This window comes from Quercus robur, chromosome 5 (assembly GCF_932294415.1).
Source record: "Quercus robur chromosome 5, dhQueRobu3.1, whole genome shotgun sequence".
In the NCBI taxonomy this organism is placed as follows: Eukaryota; Viridiplantae; Streptophyta; class Magnoliopsida; order Fagales; family Fagaceae; genus Quercus; species Quercus robur.
The window spans coordinates 74,742,376-74,765,197 of NC_065538.1; the positions used below are offsets into that span (position 1 = coordinate 74,742,376).

A 22,822-nucleotide genomic window follows, 5' to 3' on the forward strand; every position below is an offset into this window, starting at 1 on the left:
GTATCTTAGATATAAACAATATGGAATCCAAACAGGGGAAGCTCCTTAAATAGTAGTATAGATATATATGGAATTTGTTTAAATTGTTTTGCCAACTGTATATGGAGGGATTATGGGCTAAAGAATGGGTAGTTATTTACTTTTAGGTTCTTTGTATCAAATTTCTAAAGATTAAATTTAAATTTTAGGAAGGCCAAAATATTAGGGGAGCCAGTAAGTAAATTTTAGAAAAATGTTACGTTCACAATATTTTCACAACAAATCATACATGGTTAGTTGTTATTGGTTCTAATTTAAATATATCATTGAAATTACTTTTTTACCCTACTAATAACAACCTTTCACTTAGAATTTATTTTGAAAATGTTGTGAAAATATTATGGACATAGTATTTTTCTAAATTTTAATACTAATTATAATGTTATTACTATTTTTAATGGAAATTTTAAAAAAGTCAAGGGGGCCAACCAGCTCTGCCCCAGTCGCCACCATATAATAGCCTACCACCAATGATGACAATGGTAGAGGTGCTTAGTAAACTGATGAGAACTTGTTGGCTCATTATATCAGTGAAGACATGGAGAGCTTAACTGGTGACTTACCATCCCATGGCATCGAGATCGAGAAAGCAACTTCTCACATGGGCTGCCAATTATTCAAGTTCCCTCCCAATAAAGTCTCTGCCACCATATAATAGCTTGTCACATATGAAGTAATCCCAGATACCCTACGCCAGGTTGGTTTTTCAATCATATTTTCTATTATTGTAAGTAGAATAACTTTGTTTGGATGCTGAGTTTTAGAGGTGAGGCCGCGTTAGAGTCCCATAGATATGGAAAATGATATGAGTTTATGTAATGCTGAAACCTCTCCTAATAACTTAAAGCTTCTACCATTATTAAGATAAAACTATATGAATAATACATTGGCTCGTCTTAAATTTAGAAACTGATATTATTGAATTTGTAGAAAGCTTCCTATAAATTTTTTGAAAAAAGAATTAGAAATAATTGGTCTTGCAGTTGCCTGCAGAAACCGGTAGTAAACAAGAAGAAATGATGGTGCAATAGGTTTCAAGCAAGAACGGAGAGGTTGAATACATTTCTATTTATGTTTGTAAGTGTAACGTATTGCAACTATTCTTATTAGTGGATTGGTTGGAGCTATAGCCTATAGGCCCTTTAGAGTTTTTTTGCCCAATTTTGACTTTTTCTTTCCGTAGACACTTTGAGGTGTTTGGGTGCTTATGTTTGCTATTGGGATTTGCTATCTATATATATGCTAATTGGCTAACCAAATTAAAAATGGGCTTAAAATTGGAATTGGGGTCTAAAGTTTTAATTTCTCACAAGTAGTCATATCATATGGGATGAAAATAAAGGTCAATCCCCAGCCTTCTGAATGACAATTAATTGCATAGAAGAAAACGTATTATCCTTGTTTGATTTTGGCCGCGGCCAATTATAGGCACTGTCTAAAATTATATGCGTGTGTTGGACCTCAAAATCAGTAAAGAGAGATTCCCTCAACTAAAGCAATCTACACTCTGAATAAAATGGTTAAATCTTACTCTTCTTGTTGGTCCCCGTAGGCCGGTACCAGTAGTCCAAGTTAGGCTAATTGGATTATATTTGTTCTTTTGTTTGGCAATGCTTTGCCTTTTCTGCTATGTAAAATTTGATTTGATAAGTAGGTGATTAACCAGATCCATTAATAATTAATGACTGTGGTAAGCTAAAAGCTTAAAAGAGAAAAGGTATTGTCAACCAAAAGAACGAATCACCTAGAAAGTTAGCCTAACTTGAACTACTGGTATTGGGACCAACAAGAAGAGTGTGGATTGCCTTAGTTGAGAGAAGCTATTTCAAATTTTTGTTTTTCAAATATAAAAAAGAAATAGAAGAGAACCTATCTTCGGTTATTTTAAGGTGAAAAACTAATAGTTTCAATACACAAATTATATAAATAAAGTCTATATAAGTGACATAAAAATTTTCGCTAATGTTTTTCTTAATAATTCAAGTAACATGTAGTTGATGCATAAGTTAAAATAATATATTATGATAGAATAATCTAAAAGTGACTCGACATCATATATAACTTGAAACCAATAAATTGTGAAAAATATTGGGTCTCTCACATGATTTTTATTTTGGTAATTAACCATTTTTTGCAAATACATAATCTTTTTATTCCATTTTCATGTAACATTTCATTTTTTTTTTCCCTATCTTTCAACTAAAACCACTCAATGAGAGAGAGCGAGCGAGAGATAGCGACCAAACTTCTCTACGCAGGTTGGGTTCTCACATCAATCTTCACCTAGACCATTTAATTGAAGCCCTATAGCCACATATCACCTTCATCCCCATCCTTTCCTCCATTAATGGCCATGGTCTACAACCATGTCGCTGAAGTAGTGAAATCCTAATGCAGTCTTTCAAATATTTGGAATGCACGTCTTGGGAAAGTTTAGAGAGGGAGAGATGGCGACCTAACTTCACTAATCGCACAAGGCTAGTGCTAGGTAGTCGTATCACTCTTCATAAACCATTTGATTGACGCCTAAACTAGCAATCCAGAAAACAATTTTTTAGTTGAGTTATCATTAAAAAAAAAAAAAAAAAAAAACCTGTAAGTGTGAGGCAAGTGAAAGCAAGATTTAGGTGGAAGAGTTGAATCGGTATTATCAGTGTAAGCGTTAGAAGACATTGAAGAAGCTAAAAGCTCAAAAGTTGAAGAAAAAGCAAAAGAAAAAATAGCAAGAAGGTTCTAGAGAGTGTTGGACAGAACAAGAAATATCTAAACTGGTTAATGATTCTCTTATACTAACCATACCAAATTGACAGAATATTTCATTATTAGCTGACATGAATAATTCTGTTATAGGAAGTAGTTAGTTATTTTTTTAACTCATCTGGTGATCCCACTATTGTTGTACTATGATTTACACGTGTGGATCTTTGTTCATACTTGCAAGCTATACTGTTCCTTAATTAGCTTTACTTAATTGGCTTGTAACAACACGTTGTCGTTTCCAATTGCTCGCGGCTTGTGTCACTAAACTGTGTTGTTTCATCATTCTTCTTAACTTGAACCTCTAATATTTATATACCTATGATACCAAGTTAAATTCATAAGTAATATTATACCGTTAATAATTTGTCGTTAATTTTTTTTTTTTCCAGCATCACACTCTTAGATTACAGTTTTGGATTAGAACCAGCATTGTTATTGTACCGGGTGCAATTAAACCCAATCATTCTTACAAATTTTTTTCACTTTTTTATTTTTTTTAACTTTTTTTAATCAATGGCTGAGATTGAAAGTTGCTTTTTTAAACATTGAATCTCAACCATTAAGAGGAATTGCATCCGGTCTATAGGGTATTGCACTTGATTTCACTCCACATGTTTTATATGTTCTTAATATGTATGTCAATTTTCATGACCAATTAGATATTATTTACTATTAAATCCATAAACTCATCTTTTATATATTATTTTGAATTACCAAAACTTGAATTTAAATAATTGATTAATGATATGACTTGAAATTTTGCATGCATGTAGAGTAAAAAAAAAAAAAAAAAAGTCTAATTCAAGTGTGAATTTGTTAAAATTCACATCTAATAAAAAAATATTAAATAATATAACATAATTTAAAGTTACACCAAATGTAACTTGAACTAATTTTCAATGCCTACCAAATAATTTTAAATGTTTACCAAACTTAAGAGTAGCATTATGTACAAGATTAGATCACATAATTATCAAGTAAATTTTCTCTCCATAAAAAAAATTTCAAATAAATTAATGAACTACTATATCATCAGAATAGCTTGCTTGCAAACTCTTCAATGGCCTCCTCCCCTTTTTTTGAAGAAGATAATGCAGCAAGATGCTTGAGTTCTGAAAGACTCCTGCCAAGCTGTAGTGCCACCTTTATCTTAAATAGTTCCCCGTTCTCTCTTCTCTCAACTTCTCTCAAACTTATATTTGATTCTATAATCTCTTGCATGAGCCTAAAGAAACCAGCATTGCTCCTATACATCTCAAACACCATCCCAACTTGCCCTCCATGCTCCAATGTGTTTACCACGCTTGCCAAAGCTCCAGCAATGACTGCAAGCATCACAGCCCATGCCCCATGAGTAGTGCCCAAAAAACAAGACCCTAAAGCCGCAATGCCAGTCAATAAAGGGCCAGAAATTGCTAAGATCTTGTTAACTTTCAAGGCTTTTTGACTCAACCTCAAGTACTCAGCCACATCCTTCCTCTTCAAAACCCCAACAATCTCTCTCATTTCCTCTTCCAACTTTCCATCCCAGCCATTCCCATCTATTTCTTCACCAAGTCTCTCTAATCTTATTTGTCTTTTTGGAGGCCACCACACTGTAGGTTCCACAGTTTTTGGAAATTTCTCAATCATCGCACCTAGTAAAGGAAGTGGATATGCCTTATCTAATGCCAAAACTTTCTCCATTGCTTCATTGATCACATCTATATTAGTCAACTTGTAGAGAGACATAGTTGTTTGCATCTCTCTATAAAGCTGCTTAAATAATCTAGCAGCATTGCGCTGTTCTTCACCTAGTTGTGAAGGCTGTATCTTGTTCATCACCACCAAAATGACTGTGGCTGCTAAATATAGCAAGGTAGAAGATACCTTTAGTGCCACAAGAGGTGTACTAGTACCTCCAATTGCTGCTAGTCCAGCCATAATAGCAGCAGACAGAGTTATTGAATTAATAGATGTTAGCAACAGGTGGTTCCAGTTGTCACGTTGTGCTCCGATATTCAAATGCATCTCCACTCTATCAGCAACAGCCTCCATGATTGTATAAAACTTAGCAACCACCAATGCTTCCGGAGGATTTGCGCTCTGCCTTTTACAAGTATTGAGATTGATCACAGAGTTGTGATCCTTCTCCAGCTCCTCAGCCAAGCCTCTACTAAAGATTGTTGGTATAAAAAGAGGACTCATCTGGGTTTTGGGTGCATTGGCTGTGGCTCTAATACTTCTTCTACAACTACATGATGAAAATGGACCAATTGAGTACAAGAATATTGGAATTTGAAGGATTGACATGCTCACAATCTAATAATGGTCTTTTATTGAGTTCTTCTCCAGGCTTCGATGGTGTTGTGAATGTTTTTGACTTAGCGGATGAGTATGGTGAACATTCACAATCTAATAATGGTCTTTTATTGAGGACCCTTGGGTCAAAAACATTCACAATCTAATAATGGTCTTTTATTGAGTCCTTTAAATCTCTTGTTCCGTAAATGTAGACCGTGTAGTTGAACCCCTTAAAACATGGGTTTGGAGCTTTCTACACATGGCTTTTGAAATTAGACCACCACTTACCGTATAATCTGGGTTTGGGAGATTGCAGTATTGCACTGTTCGTACAGTTTGGTTTGCTCAGAGTTGAGGTCTTTTATGTTGACTTTGTAACACCGATAACGAGTAGAACCTTGAAACATCCAACGACTTAAAGACAAAAAACTGTCGCCTCAACCATTCTATATTTGAAATAAATATAAAGAGTTCAATGAGAATTAGACCACTTGCATTTAATTATTAATCCAATATAATATATTTATTATATAAAAAGAATGCATGGAAATCACGAATCACTGGTGACATAATTTTATTTCAACATATTTCTCCACCATTCACATGTGTGCCCTTTTTTGTTTTCTTCGAGCTATCTCCACTTTTTATAGGGAATATGTCAGGAGAATGAAATACCAATAAATATAAACAAATCTTATCCAAAATTTGTTTGAGACATTGAGCTAAACATTCTATAAGGACTGAAATTGGATTGGACCTAATATAGGATTTGGTTGTAGCCCAAGATGCTCAAATAATAAATTTATAGAGCGTGGATGAAAGAACTAGATCTACTCTAAAAGAAAGACGATAAAATTGGCTAATTTGAGGCTATTAAACACATATAAGACAAGAAAGTTCGTCATCGGATTGGCCTGAGGAGTTTATATTATATTATCTTGTTTTTCAACAAAGTTATAAGAGTTCACAGTCTTATCGTAAAAATTGCTTGATTTCTTCTCCGATCCTCTTTTTAGTACATCTTCTCATGCTATATACTACAATCTTGGTATCATCCCTCCTATACACGTGTAGGTTAGATTCTGGAGACTCTTTCCTGTCTCGTCTAACACCTCCCAGAACCAGCAACTAGTAGCTGTAAGGCTGCTTGACCACTGTTCAGGCATCACCTCCACATTAATGCGGTCAGAGGGTTAGTTGGGAGGCATTTAATGCGAATGTAACAGTTTTTTGAAAATATTTGTTGCCCTTCTCCTCTCTTACCTCTTGTCCAATGTCCAACTTTTAGTTGTGATGTAACTTCGAAGAAAGTCCATGATGATATGGCACTCTTACTGACCTCGGACCCTTGTTGTCGAGATGGCTTTTCTCCTCGGACATTCGTAGGACTTATCTCATATTATCTCTACTTTTCTCTTTACTCTGTTCCCCTTATAATCTTATCTGGATATCTTCGGATTGACTAATGTTTTCAAATTGGGTCATAGGCCCAGTTAGTACAGTCTTAACAGTACCTCCTAATTAACTGACCCCCACGTTCTTTGGCATATCTCTCTCAAAACTTTAAAAAAAAAAAAAAAAAAAAAAAAAAAAAAAAAACTCATAAATATATATATATATATATATATATTTTATATATAGAGAATTTCAACTTATGGTGTCCATTCTTGATGAGTGCTCTTTATTATCATACCAAGACACCAATCGGTTTTTAGTGTAGACAGAAATTGAACTTGAAATCTCTTATTCAACCATAAAAAATTTTACTAGTTGAGTTAATTGGAACCACAACTCATATATAATAGTTTATCCAAAAAAAAAAAAAAAAACTCATATATATTATATTAACATGATTTTCTTTTTTCTTTTTATATAACATGGATTTGCTTGAATAATCATTGATTTTGTTCAAAAGGCATTTTGTTTCTTGAGCATATCGATTTTTTAATTCTAGTACAAAAACAAATGAAGAAAATAGAACACTCAGATATCCCCAAAAAGTTTTGCACATCTTTTCTGAAAGTCTTGAACATCCAGTACATTGTCAATCCACAAATCTTGAATATCTGTAACTCTGAATTACGAACATATATTTAATAAATAGTAACTACATATCCTTCTAATTTTTTTTCCCTTTTTTTAATACCACCTTTGTGGCGCACATAAAATGCACACCACTTTCACATGTCCAGGATAATTCATCTTGTTTGTTCATTAAAAACGATGGAACCCCACACTTGGTACCCGATGCCAAACAATTCCAGAAAAAGAATCAACCACCCTTATTACCAAGACAGTTTGGCAATTTTCGGACTCAGTTTGCGATGAATGTTATAGACTCTTCTAAGCAGGCCCTGCTCTTAGGTGTTGATGAGCTTATGGACATAATGTTTTATGGTCTTTATGTTATATTTAAACCTCAACTATATAAGGTGAGTCCCAGAGTTCGATCAACATTCAAAACTCAAGGTGGTATATTATCAACATCATGCAAGTATATGCAAGAGGGACCTAAGTGTATATGTGAATTTTACATAAATTTGATAGAAATGCTGCATACAACAATAGTAAATTTAAGATTTTATTGATTCACATGTTTTTTATTTCTTGGGACTGTCACTCTCACATGCTTTTGTGGGCTCGCTAGCAGGCAAGAACTTACCTCGGAATGGAAGCAAAGCAATCTTTGACATATCCTTGGTTGTTGAAATTGACATAAACTTGTAGCAATCCAATTGTCAATTCTCTTGTTTGCACACTCCCATGAAAAAATTTTAAAATGACAAATGACAAATGCTTAGTGAAGCATGAAATCATTGATAAATAATCCACGGATACCACACAGAGAGTCAGGATTGATATTCAATTATTTAAAAATACATGAATGCTTAGACATCATCTTTGAGCCACAAAGAATAAGCTAGCACAAACTGTGCATTTGTCCCATCTGAAGACTCAATTTCCTTGTTTTCATTTCGCCTTTGTCAATGCCATGGATCTTGCTCGTAGATTCAGAAATATTCCCCTAAAAAATTTATTAAAAAAAAAAAAAAGGAAAACACCAGAGAAACACCACTTTCATTTTGGCAATTAACAGAAATGAAAAGTAATTAAGACAAAAAATTCATGCACATAAGTAGAGCAGAAGGGAGTTATAGGTACCAGCCAAATGCAATGAAGCTATGGAAAATGACACGAAACTGCAACGGCACATACTGGTGATTCACCCACCCAACAACTGGCCAGAACTGTTCAAAATGATTAAGGTAACATTAGGATACAATTCATGTTTTCACGAAATGTATTACAAGAATTCATAATGAGAACAGAGCAATACCGTCCAAGCTGTAAGCTGCACTGATGGATAATCCTTCTTAATTTTAGTTTTCACATGCGTCCAGGGTCTTCCTGCATTCACATTCCTTTTTCCAATTATTACAAGCAGTAAATTGTACAACTTTATAGCATGCTACATGATAGTTCATATGTAACTTACATGCTTCTTTCAGGCTGATTGTTTTTGAAAACTTGAGAGATGTTTGACAATTAAATTTATTTAAGAGTTGACACCAGAAAAAATCCTAATATATATATATATATATTCTTAAGGCTGATTGTTTTTGAAAACTTGGTAGTTGTTTTGACATTAAATTTATTTAAGAGCTGACAATAGAAACAATCCTATATATATATTGCATGCACCTGGCACGTCTTTCCATACCAACCTCCCCCCCTCCCAACCAAGAAAAAGAAATACTGCATACATTAAGGAAGGACCCAGGGAAGAAATTACATTTGATTACTCTAAAAACAATTACGAATAATCTGTTATTGGCTCCACTAATATGTCTCGGTGTCTGGATTCTTTATATAACACTTATATGTGATCCAACACTTATATGTGATAGACTTACCCTCAATAACCAACCCATAGTAAACCATAAAGAGCAAGTTGTTCCAAGGTGAAGATGTCAACTGTTCCAGCACCACCTGAAATAATTTGACAAGGCAGTTTAGAATAACCTCTTTGTTCTTCAAGGCTAGGATGACTTAATAGATTAAATGACCAGTGGCTGCTTACTCAGGCTCTGAGTACTAACTCCTAATTTCAAGATAATCAGTACCTGATTAACCTCATACAGTCTTGGATATATAAATAGGAAAGCAAACTTCTGTTTAAAATGAACATCAAGGAAAAGTGGCATATAGTTGTGAAGATAAAAACCAAATAATTGAGAATTTGAAATTTTTTCAGTATTTTGGTTTGCAATGATTATGCTAAAATTCCAGATAGCTATTCATCACTTCTGCCCACTCAGTAATCAACCAGAGCATGAGGGTGGGTAGCATACCTTCTTGGCTACTGTTTTTGAGTCCCTCTTGCCCTTGAAAATTTTGTCCAGTACAATATACAGGAAATGCCCAAAAGGTCCAAGATATAAGACTCCAAAAAGCTGCAGATAGCTATGTTAGAAATTAGGAAGTAAGACTGGAAAGATAGATGAAACAGTAGATAGAAACATGAAAATCAAAATATAAGTAGTTGACATATATACAACTCCATGAAATTAGCATCTTTAAATTTTTAGTACATTAATATTGTCATGTAAAACAAATAGTGCATTCAAACACATCCAAACAATTTTAATCAACCTTTTTTTTAACAGTTTTAACTTTTAAACAGAGACATAAATTGTCACCTAATAATAATTGCACTTTATTTATTTATTTATTTATAAGTAATGAAATTTCATTCATTAGAAGGGAAACACTCGTGTACACCAGGGTTGTACTCAGGAGTAGTACAATCACTCTTTCAAATTACAATGTTCAAGCATTTCTAATAATTTAGAGCAGTGGAGGGCTTTAAAAGCTACACTTCAATCCAGTAAAGTGTAAAAAAAGAGAGATTTAATCCCAAGAATAGACTGTTCAAATCCCATCTCACATTTCTTTCCTGCCAAAGACACCACATAATGCAATATTGCAATACAGCACAACCCTCCAAAAAGCTATATTATGGTGCATACCAAAGGCACCTTGCCAAGCTGCTAACAAATCAAGAACCCTCTGTGGCCTATACCAAAGAAGACCAAACAAACTCCAAACCATTGACCATAGCCCATATGCTATGGGAGAATGAAGAAGGAGATGGTCCACTGACTCCCCACTCTACTAACACATATAGCACCAATCAACAATGATAATAACTTTCTTCCATATATAATAAGAAGACAAAATCTTCCCTAAGGCAGCAGTCCACAAGAAGAAAGCTACCCTAGGATGAACCTTCGAAAGCCAAGCCAACTTCCAAGGAAATAACATGCCAATAGTAGAAGAGAGGGAAAGGTAGTACCCATGCACTTCAAAACCCTGGCTCTTGGCTAGTCTCCAACAGAGAGTATCAAATACTCCAATTCCTAATCTTGGACTGATCTAAAGAACTACACATCCCAATGAAGTTTCCCATTTGGGAAATGCATAACCTCCACTATAGAGACTGCTTATCACAACTAATTCTATATTAACTCCTAGAAGGCCTCTTTAAGTGGACAATCACCACACCACAAATCATGCCAGAATTTTACTCTAGTACCATTGCCTACCTCGAATTGTATAAACTGAGAAAAAGTCAATCACTCCTGTCTTATGGATTTCCAGAGACTTAACGCCATAAGGACCTCACACCCCTTCTGTACACCAATCAACCCCATTCACTCCCATACTTTACCTCTATGACCCTCCTTCATAGATGATTTCTCTCAGTCCCATATCTCCACAAACATTTCCCTAATAATGCTTGGTCTCAGATTCTGAACACTCAATCCGCCAAACTGAAGCTGTTCACAAATCTAAACCCAACTAACCAGATGGAATTTAGGTTCCTCACCAATACCACTCCATAAGAAATCCCTTTGAAGCTTCTCCATACAGTTGGCCAGCTCCGCCAGAATAGTTGTTTCTCTTTCTTTTCTTTTCTAATAATATTCTCTTCTTACTTATCAAAAAAAAAAAAAAGTTGGCCAGCTCCGCCAGAATGGGAAAGAGAGAATAATTGCACTTATAATTCTTATATTGAAATCAATCATGAGCATCGCAAGCAAGCATGACTTGCAATTCATGCCATGCATTTTCCATTAGGGTGGCATGCTTTTGGTGTGATCCATCCACCTCACAACTAGGTTTGGTGATTATATAGTTCTCCAGACTGCATGCCCAAATACCAAAAGTCTGCTTGAGGGATTGATTTTCCAACAGGTCTTGAAGAACCAAATTTATGCCATGCCATTAATTTATATTGAACCTAAAGGTCCCAAACCCCATTCCCTCATTGTAATTTGAGGTTATCGGGCATCCAAACTAATGAAACAATTCCACAATTATCCACATTCATTTGGTACTCACATCATCTGAAGTTAATATGCAAGTCCTAATAAGGGACAGGTAAAGATATAGAGCATGAAGCCATGAACTTTACATTCCAACACACTCACACCAAGTTTCAGAGGAGGAAATAAAAAAACAAAAATAAAATAAATCCCCCAATCCTCAGCCAGGTACTTAAATTTCGGTGCTGCATCATGTGGTAGTACAAATGATTGAAGAACTTGGAAAAAGTGATACCAAGATTTTCTAACAGTAGCAATTAGGGGAACTACTTCCTGAGAACTTGCTCTTCTTAGGTGTATTTATTTTTCAGTCCAAAAGTAATTCAAGATATCTTGCCTATGGTTGAACAGGGCAAATTAAAATGTTAGTATTTTGGGTAAATTTTCCTGCATTCCAGAACATACCAGGTCTATATATTCATTGCACTATATATAAATTATGGTCATTGGTCAATGATAAATCATAACTTTCTCAGGCATAAATATCGACATAACTTATAAGATATTACAATTACAGACCACAGATATCAAAATTTCTCTTTCTTTTTAGCACTAGCACCGACCTAGTTCACATTAGCATCTACTACAAATATTTGCCAAGATTTTAGCATTACTAACTACAAAGAGCATCTTCTGAATTCTGATTATTCTAAAGACGATAAATGGTACCCTACTTAATGCCACAACTAATGTTGCAGAGTATCATATCAACGCACCAACTGAAATCATACTCACTAAAGCCACTACTTACTGTCCTCCCATCCTCTACATTCACTTAATTATTTTTTCATGTTCAAATTAGGAACAGACTCAATCTCCCGGTGTCAAAACACAGAGCACCAACAGGTTTGGTTTGAGATTTTAGCATCATTTTAGGCCAAAGGGTCCTCAAAATCCAATATCAAAAAAAGAAAAAAAAAAAAATGCATACGTGCACATGTACAATAAGAAGCTTTATACTATACAATATAACTATCTTCAATTGAATTGACAACATAAGTAATTTTGCTATAAATTGAATTGAGAAAGAGCTTTACCACTTTGAGAACAAGCCTTCTCAGTTGAATCTTCTGTATCCCAGTGAGCTTCTGCGAAACCAAGTCACTGATCCCCGACAACACCCCTGCTGTAATTGCCTGATTTAAATAACAAATTGCACACTGATTAATCGCAGAGAAAAAGTAAAACCCAATTTATAGCCGTTAAAAATACATATATAATTCACTTTCAGCACAGAAATAATACAAGAAAATTAAATTTGACATTTTTCCTGATTCAGCTGAATGTTCGTGACATATAATTCCAAACCCAGAAAAGAAAAACAATGGAAAAGATTCAAACTTTCATGTTTCTTCTATTTCCTCTTCATTTCTCAGCAACCAAACATGGGTCAAACGAAAAATTAAGCAAAATCAAAACTTCAAACGAACCCAGATAACCAAAAAAAAAAAAAAAAAAAAGAACAAAAATTATGTGTTGTTTTGTTGAGTGAGACCTTGGTTCTCAGTGGATGATGCTGAAGCTGCAACAAGTACTGGTTCAACAAACCCTTCTTTGCCATTGACCCAGAGCTCGATTTTTGCTTCCAACTCCTTGAGATTTTGCGAGTGAATTATTATTAACAAACTGCTCTCTCAGTTCTGTGCTATTATTGGTCCAAGTAGTCTAGTACTAAATAATGCTATACTGTCATTGACTGACAGACCATGAGCGCAATTTATAATGCCTCACTGTTCTGAAATATCTTTTGTTTGGGACAATGTTTTGAGTGTTGGGCCGACGGGCCCAGCCAGCATTGGTTCTTTTCGACCAAAACTATTGGAAATCATCCTTAAAATCAGAATTGTGCTAAGCATATGCTTGTGTTTCTTTTTGTTTTTTGACTAAATATATTCTTGTTTTTCTGGTTGGTTTTTTACTAAGAAAAAGTTAACTGATGTTGTTTTGAGTGTTAAATTACCGATTGTTATAAAAGTTTAAGCTATTAAAAAATGGTAAATTTAATCATTTAATCACATCATCCTAAGCGATTCTACACATAAATAGCAAAATGCTAATTTAACATACAAAAAAAATTTTACTGTGCAGATGAACAGCAAAACCTAACTACATGGGTGGGTCACCATAAAAAAATGACATCAAAAAACCCAAATGCAGATGAAAAAACATCACACATACCTTGCCCAGGTTCGATGATGCAAAAGAAGTGCTTTCTCCCTCTCCACACGCTCCAAACCGCGAAGAACAAGCCTGATTGCACCTTGGGTGTCTCTCTCGAAAAGTGTTTGAGTTTTGGGGATTTTGATTCGCGTTATGTTCTGTTTTGGAGTTACAAGGTGTTTTTGTAACGGCAGAGACCGAGGTGGGTTACGGAGAGTGACGGAAACAGACCTCAGGTGGGTTAAGTGATACTTTTCAAACCACGGGTAGGCAAAGTGATTTTCGCCCAAACCACAGGTGGGTTATGTGTAATTATCCCAGTGAATTATTATTAACAAACTCCTCTCTCACTCCTGTGTTATTATTGGTCCAAGTAGTCTAGTACTAAATAATGCTATACTGTCATTCAGCAAAAAAAAAAAAAAAAAAAATTAATGCCATACTGTCATTGAAAAATAATGCCATACTGTCATTGACTGACAGACCATGAGCGCAATTGACAATGCCTCTCTGTTCCAAAATATCTTTTGTTTGGACAATGTTTTGAGTGTTGGGCCGACAGGCCCAGCCAGCATTGGTATTTTCGTCCAAAACCTATTAGAAATCATCCTTTAAATCAGAATTGTGCTAAGCATATACTTATGTTTCCTTTTGTTTTTTGGCTAAATATATTCTTGTTTTTCTGGTTGGTTTTTTACTAAGAAAAAGTTAACCGATGTTGTTTTTTAAGTGTTAAATTACAATTAACAAAAAAAAGTTTAAACTATTAGAATATAATAAATTTAATTATTTAATTATGCAATTTTAATACTCGTCTTCACATGTAGACGGTAGCTCCTTCTTTTACTCTAATTCCATATTAAAGTTTAAGGTATTAAGAGGAGGTAAATTCTATCATTTTATTACATAATTCTAACATTAAGGACATGATAAAATTTAGTTACAAAATTAATTGTAGCCTAAAGTTACAACCTTACTTAATAAAATAAACATTAATACATATTTTTTGGAAATCTAACCGTTGAATTGAATGTTCTTTTTGCTCTTAATACACATGTCAAATTTTGTGTCAATTGAATATTCTTTACTTTATAATCTATAAATTTATATTTTATGGATACTTTTAAACTATAAAAACTTACAATTTAAATAATTTATTAATGATATGGCTATTGATCTATAATTTTCTAGAAATTTTGCAAGTATAGAAAATATAAAAAGAAGATGTGATCCAATGGTGAATTTGTCAAAATTCATTTCCAATAAAAAGATATTGAGTAAGGTTGTACCCTAAGGTTATAATCAATTTTGTAGCTAAACTTTGCCCGATATTGGTTTTTGAAATATTTTTAGAAACTTTTTATAAGAAAAAAAAAAAAAAACTGAATTTTTTTGATTGTTTTATATATTTTTCATGAAAGTGATGTTAAAATTTTCTTAAAATAGTTTATTAACAAAGAGTAATGTCATAGTCACAAACTATTTTACAACATTTTTATAAACTATTGATGCGGCAAATTCTTATTAATTCTAATATGGGTCCACCACTAACATCACATTTATATTTATTAATGATTATTTAAAAATTACCAAAGCCACATCAACAGTTTGTAAAAATATAATAAAATAATTTGTGTTTGTAGCATTAATGCTCTAAAAACACTATTACTAATTCTATTATAATTTGGTAGAACTCTTTTACTAATTCTATTAACAAATGCTCTTAAAACACTGTTACTATTTTTTTTTTTTTGGTTAGAACTCTTTTACTAATTCTTGTGCTTAATAAAATGGGGTTGGGGTTTGGGGTTTGAGGATTGAGTTGCAGTGGACTTTGTTGAATGGGTTTGGCTGTTGGCGAGACCTTTGAAAGTCAAACCCAACCTATTTGTAGTTTGTAATACCTTTCCAAGTCTATTTTGAAAGCCCATTTTGGTTGAAGCGGAAAATTCAAAAGAAACTGGTTAGTACAATTTCCACTTTCTACGTCCTACGCGCATACAAATTTTCATGATATATTATTCAGAACTATTTACATATTACTTTAAAAATATTTAGTATTCTAAAAAAAAAAAATGATATATTTTTCATAACTATTTACATATTACGTTAATTTTGGTGTCATTCAAAATTTTAAATAGTATCATTGATAATGTCATGAAAATAATACTAACACGTCAACTTCTTTCAAAGTCATTATGTGTTGATTCATATAAATATCTACACCTATCATTTAAATAAGTTATATCATTTGTTAAACAAGTTATGTAAAACTAAAAATATAGTGTGGGAGCCAGGCTCAAGAGGAAGGATTTAAACCTAGATAGTTTCGATGGAAATAATAGGAAGTACCAACCTAATTACATGTCCAAATCTAAAAGAAAAAATATTGGAATAGGTAGGGATTTTTTTGAATCCATGAAAAAAAGTGTTGACTTAAACCTGACCCATTAAAATGTTGGCTAGAGTCGACCCACTAGTCACACAAGTTGAATACTTTTTTTTCGGAAATAAATGTTTTATCATTTCCTTTTACCATTTTTTGGCTTTCTAACTTAGTGTAACATTCACATTGTGCTCTTATTTATTTCCTTTCTTTCTAAGTTCTTTTCTTCTCACAAATATTCATATATTATTTCTTAATGAGGTCGAGGCTTGAAGGCTTCAATTTAGTAAACCTTAGATGGTATAAACTTAAGAATTTATGTATTATTTAACTTTTATTTATGAATATCTTCTTTTCGTTTTTTTTTTTTTTTTGGTTCTCTTATTTGTATTGAAAAGAAAATAAAAGACAATATATCAAAACAATTAATTTTTTTTTTTCATGTAAAAAAAATAAGGATCATATTAAGTTGACCTGATCTTCGAAAAGATCATATTAGAGTCATAGGTTTTACCATCCATTTAGGACGTCGTTCCATTTTTTTATCTGAATTTAATTGGATTGAACCCAAACACTACGTTATGTCCTGTTTTTCAAGTCTAGATAAGGTGTTGTGGACTTATAAGTTCTAAAATATGGCAGAAACACAAACTTTAAGAGTCCTTTCACAAATTTTTCTATTGAGACCATAATAAATATACATATGCAAGGAAAGACCATGTCAAGAATTATAAAACTAGGACTTAGCAAAAAACAAATATAAACCTTGGATCAAACCAGTCTCCTATAGAGATGGGGACATAACTCTTAACTGATTAAATTCAATTAAAAGTAATGTTCTAGTCAATGGCAGTTCCCATGAAATCATCAATACCTTGGCAAGAAATTAATCTGAAGGCGAAGGGTATTATCTATGATATTTAGAATGCAAGTAATCTATGATTTGGCTGAGTGGAAATGTAGTATGAAAAAGCCGTATATAGCAGTAAGACATGCTTTCGACTTGGAGATGTTGACCCCTTATAGTAGACTCAGTAGAGCCAGATTGCATTATACGTAATAGAAGAAGTTAAGCAACCAAGGGTTTTAGTAATTAATAGTTTCCAAGTTTTACCACGTCGCATGAGAGACGCAAGACAAGGGGGGAAGATTTTGAATTTGAATGTTATGAATTAAGGAATGGATTAGCCAATGGACCTAAGCCAAAGAGAAAGAAAGGAAAAAAATATAGTCAGCCAATAGGTTGGGAGTCATCCACCTCAAAAGTCACAACTGGGTTTTATGATGATAGACTATTCTTCAGACTACATGCATGCCCAAATACTGAAACCCTGCTTGAGGGATTGATCTTCAGGCAGGTCTCTTAAAAGAACCAAATGCATGTGTGCCGTGCCATATAGTACTTACTGGAACTAAATCCAATTCCCACATATATAGTAATTTGAGGTTTTCAGTCACTCAATCTAGTGAATCAATTCCACAAATAGCTACATTCTTCATCCAATACTCACCTAATTAATCTGAAGCTACTCTACAAGAACCAATAGAGGACGGGGAAAGATAAAGGGGCAAGAAGCCATGAATTTGCATATGTTCCTTGAAACATTTTGGGAGAAATTAAGTTTTACCATCTTATATTATATATTTTTTATTATACTTTACATCCTAAACTTTTTCAAATGCATGTTTTACACCATAAACTGTGACATTTGTTAAACTTTGTACTCTAACGTCAAAATAAAAGAAAAATTATACTTTATCACCCTAAACTATATTTCTTATTACACTTTGCATCATAAACTTTGAATTTTCATCCAAACTAACATCAAACTTGATGTAAGAGTGCAAAGTGTTACAAATATCATAGTTTATGGTGCAAAACATGAATTCAAAAATTTAGGATGCAAAGTATAATTTAGGGTACAGTTTAAGGGGATAAAGTATAATTTTCCCAATATTTTGCTTTCTGTCTCATATTTTATCAAATAAGTTACAAAACTAGTTTTTTCTTCTTTTTTTTTTATAAATAAAAATAAAACTTTTCTTTCTTTCTTTTTTTGTCTTGGTACGTTTAATGAATAAGCTATAAAAAGCATGTCTTGGTATGTTTAACAAATAAGCTATCAGAAACTATAGAAAGTCAAACTTACTGAGCACCAAATTTTAGAACAGGAAATAAACCCTAAAAGTACCTCTACAACCCCACCAACCCAAAAAGAAAAAAAAAAAATATATATATATATATATATACACACACACACACACATACATGTGGGTTGAGTCCAAGTTATATCTGATGTAATTCTAAACAATGTTACATTACTTAATATTTTTTAATTGGATGTAAATTTTGACAAATCTATTATTAGATTACATTATCTTCGTATATTCGCAATACTTGCAAAATTTTAAGGTGATCAAAGATTAATAGCCATGTCATCAATCAATTTTTTAAATTCAAGTTTTTGTAGTTTAAAATAATGCATAAAAGATGAATTTATAGATCAAATGGTAAATAACATCCAATTGACATGAAAATTGACATGATTGTTAAGAACATATAGAATATGTAATTTAACGGTAGGATTTTCAAAATATAAATTCTATAACAAGTTATTGGATTGTGTAATATGACTTAGAGTTATACTAGGTGTAATTTGAAAGCTTGCATTTTTGCCTGAGATTTTGATAGAAATCAACAATATAATTGAGAGATCCTAGAAACCTTTGAAGCTGGGTTTTGTCTAGAATGTCATCGGGAAACTTATCAGCAAACTGGATGGCTCTGTCTATGGGTTTGATAACACCATAACGAATATCAAAACTTAAGAACCGAACACTAGTTTGGAAAAGTTTAATCTTTGGGGCTGAGACAACCAGACCATTGGACTTGATGGTATGGAGAAATGTTCGAAGGTGTTTCCAATGTTGTGCTAGGGAATCTGAAAATATGAGTACATCATCAATGTATACAATGATGTGACTGGAGAAGGGATTGAAGATCTCATTCATGATGTTCTGGAATTCAGAAGGTGCATTTTTTAGACCAAAAGGCATTACATTCCATTCGTAATGACTAAAGGGTGTGGTAAAGGCTGTCTTGTACCTATCAGATTCTTGGTTCACCCGTGTCAGCTGAGAGAGAGGCGTTTTAGGGTGTTAGCATTGTGGAGAGTTTGTGGCAGTAAGAGGTTGTAGTTAGCTTGAGAGAAGGCATTGGATAACATATTCAAAATAATGAATAATGCATAAAATAATGGATAACTATGGCAGTTGAACCGGCCAACTTGATTGAATATAAACAGTAACTTACAACTTATTATCAGCCAAACTTGGCTCTGATACCAAAAGGGGATAAGTTACAGACAAAGGGGGTGAGGGCCGACTGAGGCCGTCAGGGGGCGGAAGCATAAATAAAAGGTTACACTTGTAACGCTATAGTCATAGTCTTCACAACTGTAACCTTTTATTTATGCTTTCGCCCCCTGACGGCCTCAGTTGGCCCTTACCCCCTTTGTCTGTAACTTACCTCCTTTTGGTATCAGAGCCAAGTTTGGCCGATAATAAGTTGTAAGTTACTGTCTATATTCAATCAAGTTGGCCGGTTCAACCGCCATAGTTATCCATTATTGACCCATTTCAGGACTCTCAAGATCCTTATGATGGTTATAACTTGGACAGCGATTAGGCAATTCAGAACAGCTCCAGGATGCTCCAAAACAGCTCTAGAAGCCCCAAAACAACTCAAGAACCACCTTTGCAACCCGGTTACTATTCCAGAACAGTACCCGCACTGGCAAAGTTGCAAACAGACTACTATTCATCCACAGTCCCAGAACACTGTGCATGATCACTATTCAGAAAAGCAAGGAGACAAATCACTATTCATGAACAGTGACTGTTACCGTTCATCGAACAGTGCCCCGACAGAATCATCTAGTTTACTGTTTACTTTCGGCTGAAAAGATTTTCACCCAGAGTAAAAGCAATTCACCCTCCATGATTCTAGCAATCTCTTGAAAGAATCCAAGGCTTCCTCCAGCTATTTAAGGAACCCTTTGCTTCAGTCTTTAGCAGGTCCAATTTGCAGTCTCCATTCCAGAGATTAGAAACCTCCCTTCTCTTTACTTTGTAAACAGATGGCTTTTTCAGTTTATTTTCAAGTTTACACTTGTAATGCTATAGTCATAGCCTTCACAACTGTAACTTTTTACTTATGCTTCCGCCCCCAGACGGCCTCAGTCGGCCCTCACCCCCTTTGTTTGTAACTTACTCCTATAGGAAGAAAACAAAGTGATTGTAACTCTCCATTTTGGAAGGAGAAGTTCATCAATGGCTTACCCACATTATTTGGACAAAAGGTCAAAGAAACTCTTGCTATCCCTTTAGGTGTCATAGATTATGATAACCTAACCTATGGAGACATCTCTAGCACAATCCGAAATGAAGGAATGAAGATGTGTAGAGATCTCAAGATCCAAAGTCAAGCCAACAAGAGCAAAGCCAAGTACGAAATAGGAAATTTCTGTACTCAATATGGCTTACCTTCAGCCATTCACAAAAGAAAATCCAAACACAGAGGAAAAGAACCCTCTGAGAAATCCCATTGGAAGAAAACAGCCTCTAAGTACTATAGAAAACAGAAGTTCAAAACTGATGATTTCTATAAGAAAGGAAAGTCCAAATCCACAGGAAAGTTCATACCTAAAACATCAGGAAAATGTTTTAAGTGTGGAAAAAGAGGTCACTTCCAGAAAGAGTGTAAAGCTAAGGCCAAATCCCTTATCAATACCTTCATCACTGACCAAACCAGTAAAGAAGAAATCTTCAAACTCTTAGAACTTGACCGCTCAGATAGTGAGTCTTCAAATAATTCTAATGAAAAAGAGAAACACCAGTTGTATAGGTCATCTTCTGAACCCTCTAGAGTTTCCTCTAGCTCCTCTAGTGGCATAGATGAAATCCTAGCTTGCAAAGATAGTTGTTGTAGGAACAAGACTATTAGTGTTCTTTCTAAACAAGAAGAGCTGCTCTTAGATCTCATAGAACAGATTGAAGACCCAGTCATCAAAGCTCAAAAACTCAGTGAGTTCCATAAAACCCTAGTTAAGGAAGCCAGTACATCCAAACCTAGGATCCAGGAACCCAAAGTTGATTTGGAAAAGATCTACAATAGGTTTACCAAATCCAAGAAAGAGATAACCGTCCAAGATCTCTAGAAAGAGATTAAGGATACCAAATCAGAAGTGAGAACCCTTAAGCAAGAATTAACCATCCTTAGGGTTGATCACAATCTCATGGACCAGAGAGTCAAACAATTAGAAAGCAATTCTCATCAAGACAATGGGGAAGGCACCTCATTACAAAACTCCTCTGATGAAGAAATAGATGAAACAGTTAACCCTACTGCAAATATGGAACAAGAACCAACCAATGAAGCGTTCTTGCAAACCATCAGTAGAATTAACTTCCAGAAATGGCACTCCAAAGTTAGGATTGTCATCAGCAGAGATTTTGAATTTGAGGTAGTAGCCTTGATAGATTCAGGTGCTGATCTCAACTGCATCCAAGAAGGAATCATTCCCTCTAAATACTTCCGGAAAGCCAAAGAAAGGTTAACTTCCGCAAGTGGAGGAAAAATGCAAATTGAGTTTGAAATCCCAAAAACACATGTTTGCCAAAACAATACGTGTTTTAAAACCACATTTGTTCTTATAAAAAATATGACAGATAGGGTCATCTTAGGAAATCCTTTCATGTGTCTATTGTACCCTTTCATCACGGATAGTGAAGGAATCACTACCTATCCTTTTGGCCAACCAGTTAGGTTTAAGTTTCTTAGGAGCCCAGAGTCTAAAGACATCAACAGTCTCCAGGAAGTCTCTATCTCTAAGACCCTTAACCTTATTAATGCCAAAACCCAGCATCTCAAATATCTTAATGATGAACTTAGTTACTAGAGAATTGATAAACAATTAGCCTCTGAAACTTACCAAAAAGAGATCAGAAAGTTTGAAGAAAAACTTAAGCAGGAAGTCTGCTCTGATCTTCCTACAGCATTTTGGCATAGAAAGAGACACGAGGTTGCTCTCCCTTATGTCAAAGATTTCCATGAAAAGAACATCCCTACCAAAGCTCGACCTATCCAAATGAGTCAAGAACTTATGGATACTTGTAAAGCTGAAATAAAGGATCTTCTTAAGAAAGGAATCATTCGAAACTCTAAGTCACCATGGTCTTGTCCAGCCTTTTATGTCCAGAAAAACGCTGAGATTGAAAGAGGAGTCCCTAGACTTGTCATAAACTATAAGCCTCTTAATAAAGTCTTAGAGTGGATTAGGTACCCTATTCCTAACAAAAGAGACTTAGTTAACAGACTTAGCAAAGCAGTAGTTTTTAGCAAGTTTGACATGAAGAGTGGATTCTGGCAAATACAAATCAAAGAATCTGATAGGTACAAGACAGCCTTTACCACACCCTTTGGTCATTACGAATGGAATGTAATGTCTTTTGGTCTAAAAAATGCACCATCTGAATTCCAGAACATCATGAATGAAATCTTCAATCCCTTCTCCAGTCACATCATTGTATACATTGATGATGCACCCATATTTTCAGATTCCCTAGCACAACATTGGAAACACCTCAGAACATTTCTCCATACCATCAAGTCCAATGGTCTGGTTGTCTTAGCCCCAAAGATTAAACTTTTCCAAACTAGTGTTCGGTTCTTAGGTTTTGATATTCGTTATGGTGTTATCAAACCCATAGACAGAGCCATCCAGTTTGCTGATAAGTTTCCCAA

At 34.2% G+C, this 22,822-nt stretch overlaps 2 protein-coding genes across 4 annotated transcripts in view; both read right to left on the reverse strand.

Moving 5' to 3' along the window:
* Positions 1-3,795: 3,795 nt before the first annotated feature.
* LOC126729182 (probable F-box protein At4g22030) lies at positions 3,796-5,140 on the reverse strand. The gene has a single exon (XM_050434871.1). The coding sequence runs from the start codon at positions 5,089-5,091 to the stop codon at positions 3,832-3,834; it is 1,260 nt and encodes a 419-aa protein (XP_050290828.1). The 5' UTR covers positions 5,092-5,140; the 3' UTR covers positions 3,796-3,831.
* A 2,729-nt stretch (positions 5,141-7,869) lies between these two features.
* Positions 7,870-22,822, reverse strand: part of LOC126727067 (peroxisomal membrane protein PMP22) — a 61,503-nt gene continuing 46,550 nt past the window's right edge. For 2 of the 3 annotated variants that reach the window (XM_050432533.1, XM_050432532.1), the window contains exons 2-7: positions 12,509-12,607; positions 9,435-9,536; positions 8,997-9,072; positions 8,420-8,490; positions 8,245-8,330; positions 7,870-8,107 (exon numbers count right to left, since the gene is read on the reverse strand). In XM_050432533.1, coding sequence (XP_050288490.1) covers positions 8,053-8,107; positions 8,245-8,330; positions 8,420-8,490; positions 8,997-9,072; positions 9,435-9,536; positions 12,509-12,607 — 489 coding nt within the window. In that variant the 3' untranslated portion in view covers positions 7,870-8,052. Of the gene's footprint in view, positions 8,108-8,244; positions 8,331-8,419; positions 8,491-8,996; positions 9,073-9,434; positions 9,537-12,508; positions 12,608-12,966; positions 13,165-22,822 lie in introns of those variants that run through there. The other variant, XM_050432531.1, reaches the window with a different exon arrangement.

Coding starts and splice junctions, on each gene's coding strand:
- LOC126729182 (XM_050434871.1), bottom strand. CDS start 5,091: ATGTCAATCCTTCAAATTCCAATATTCTTGTACTCAATTGGTCCATTT.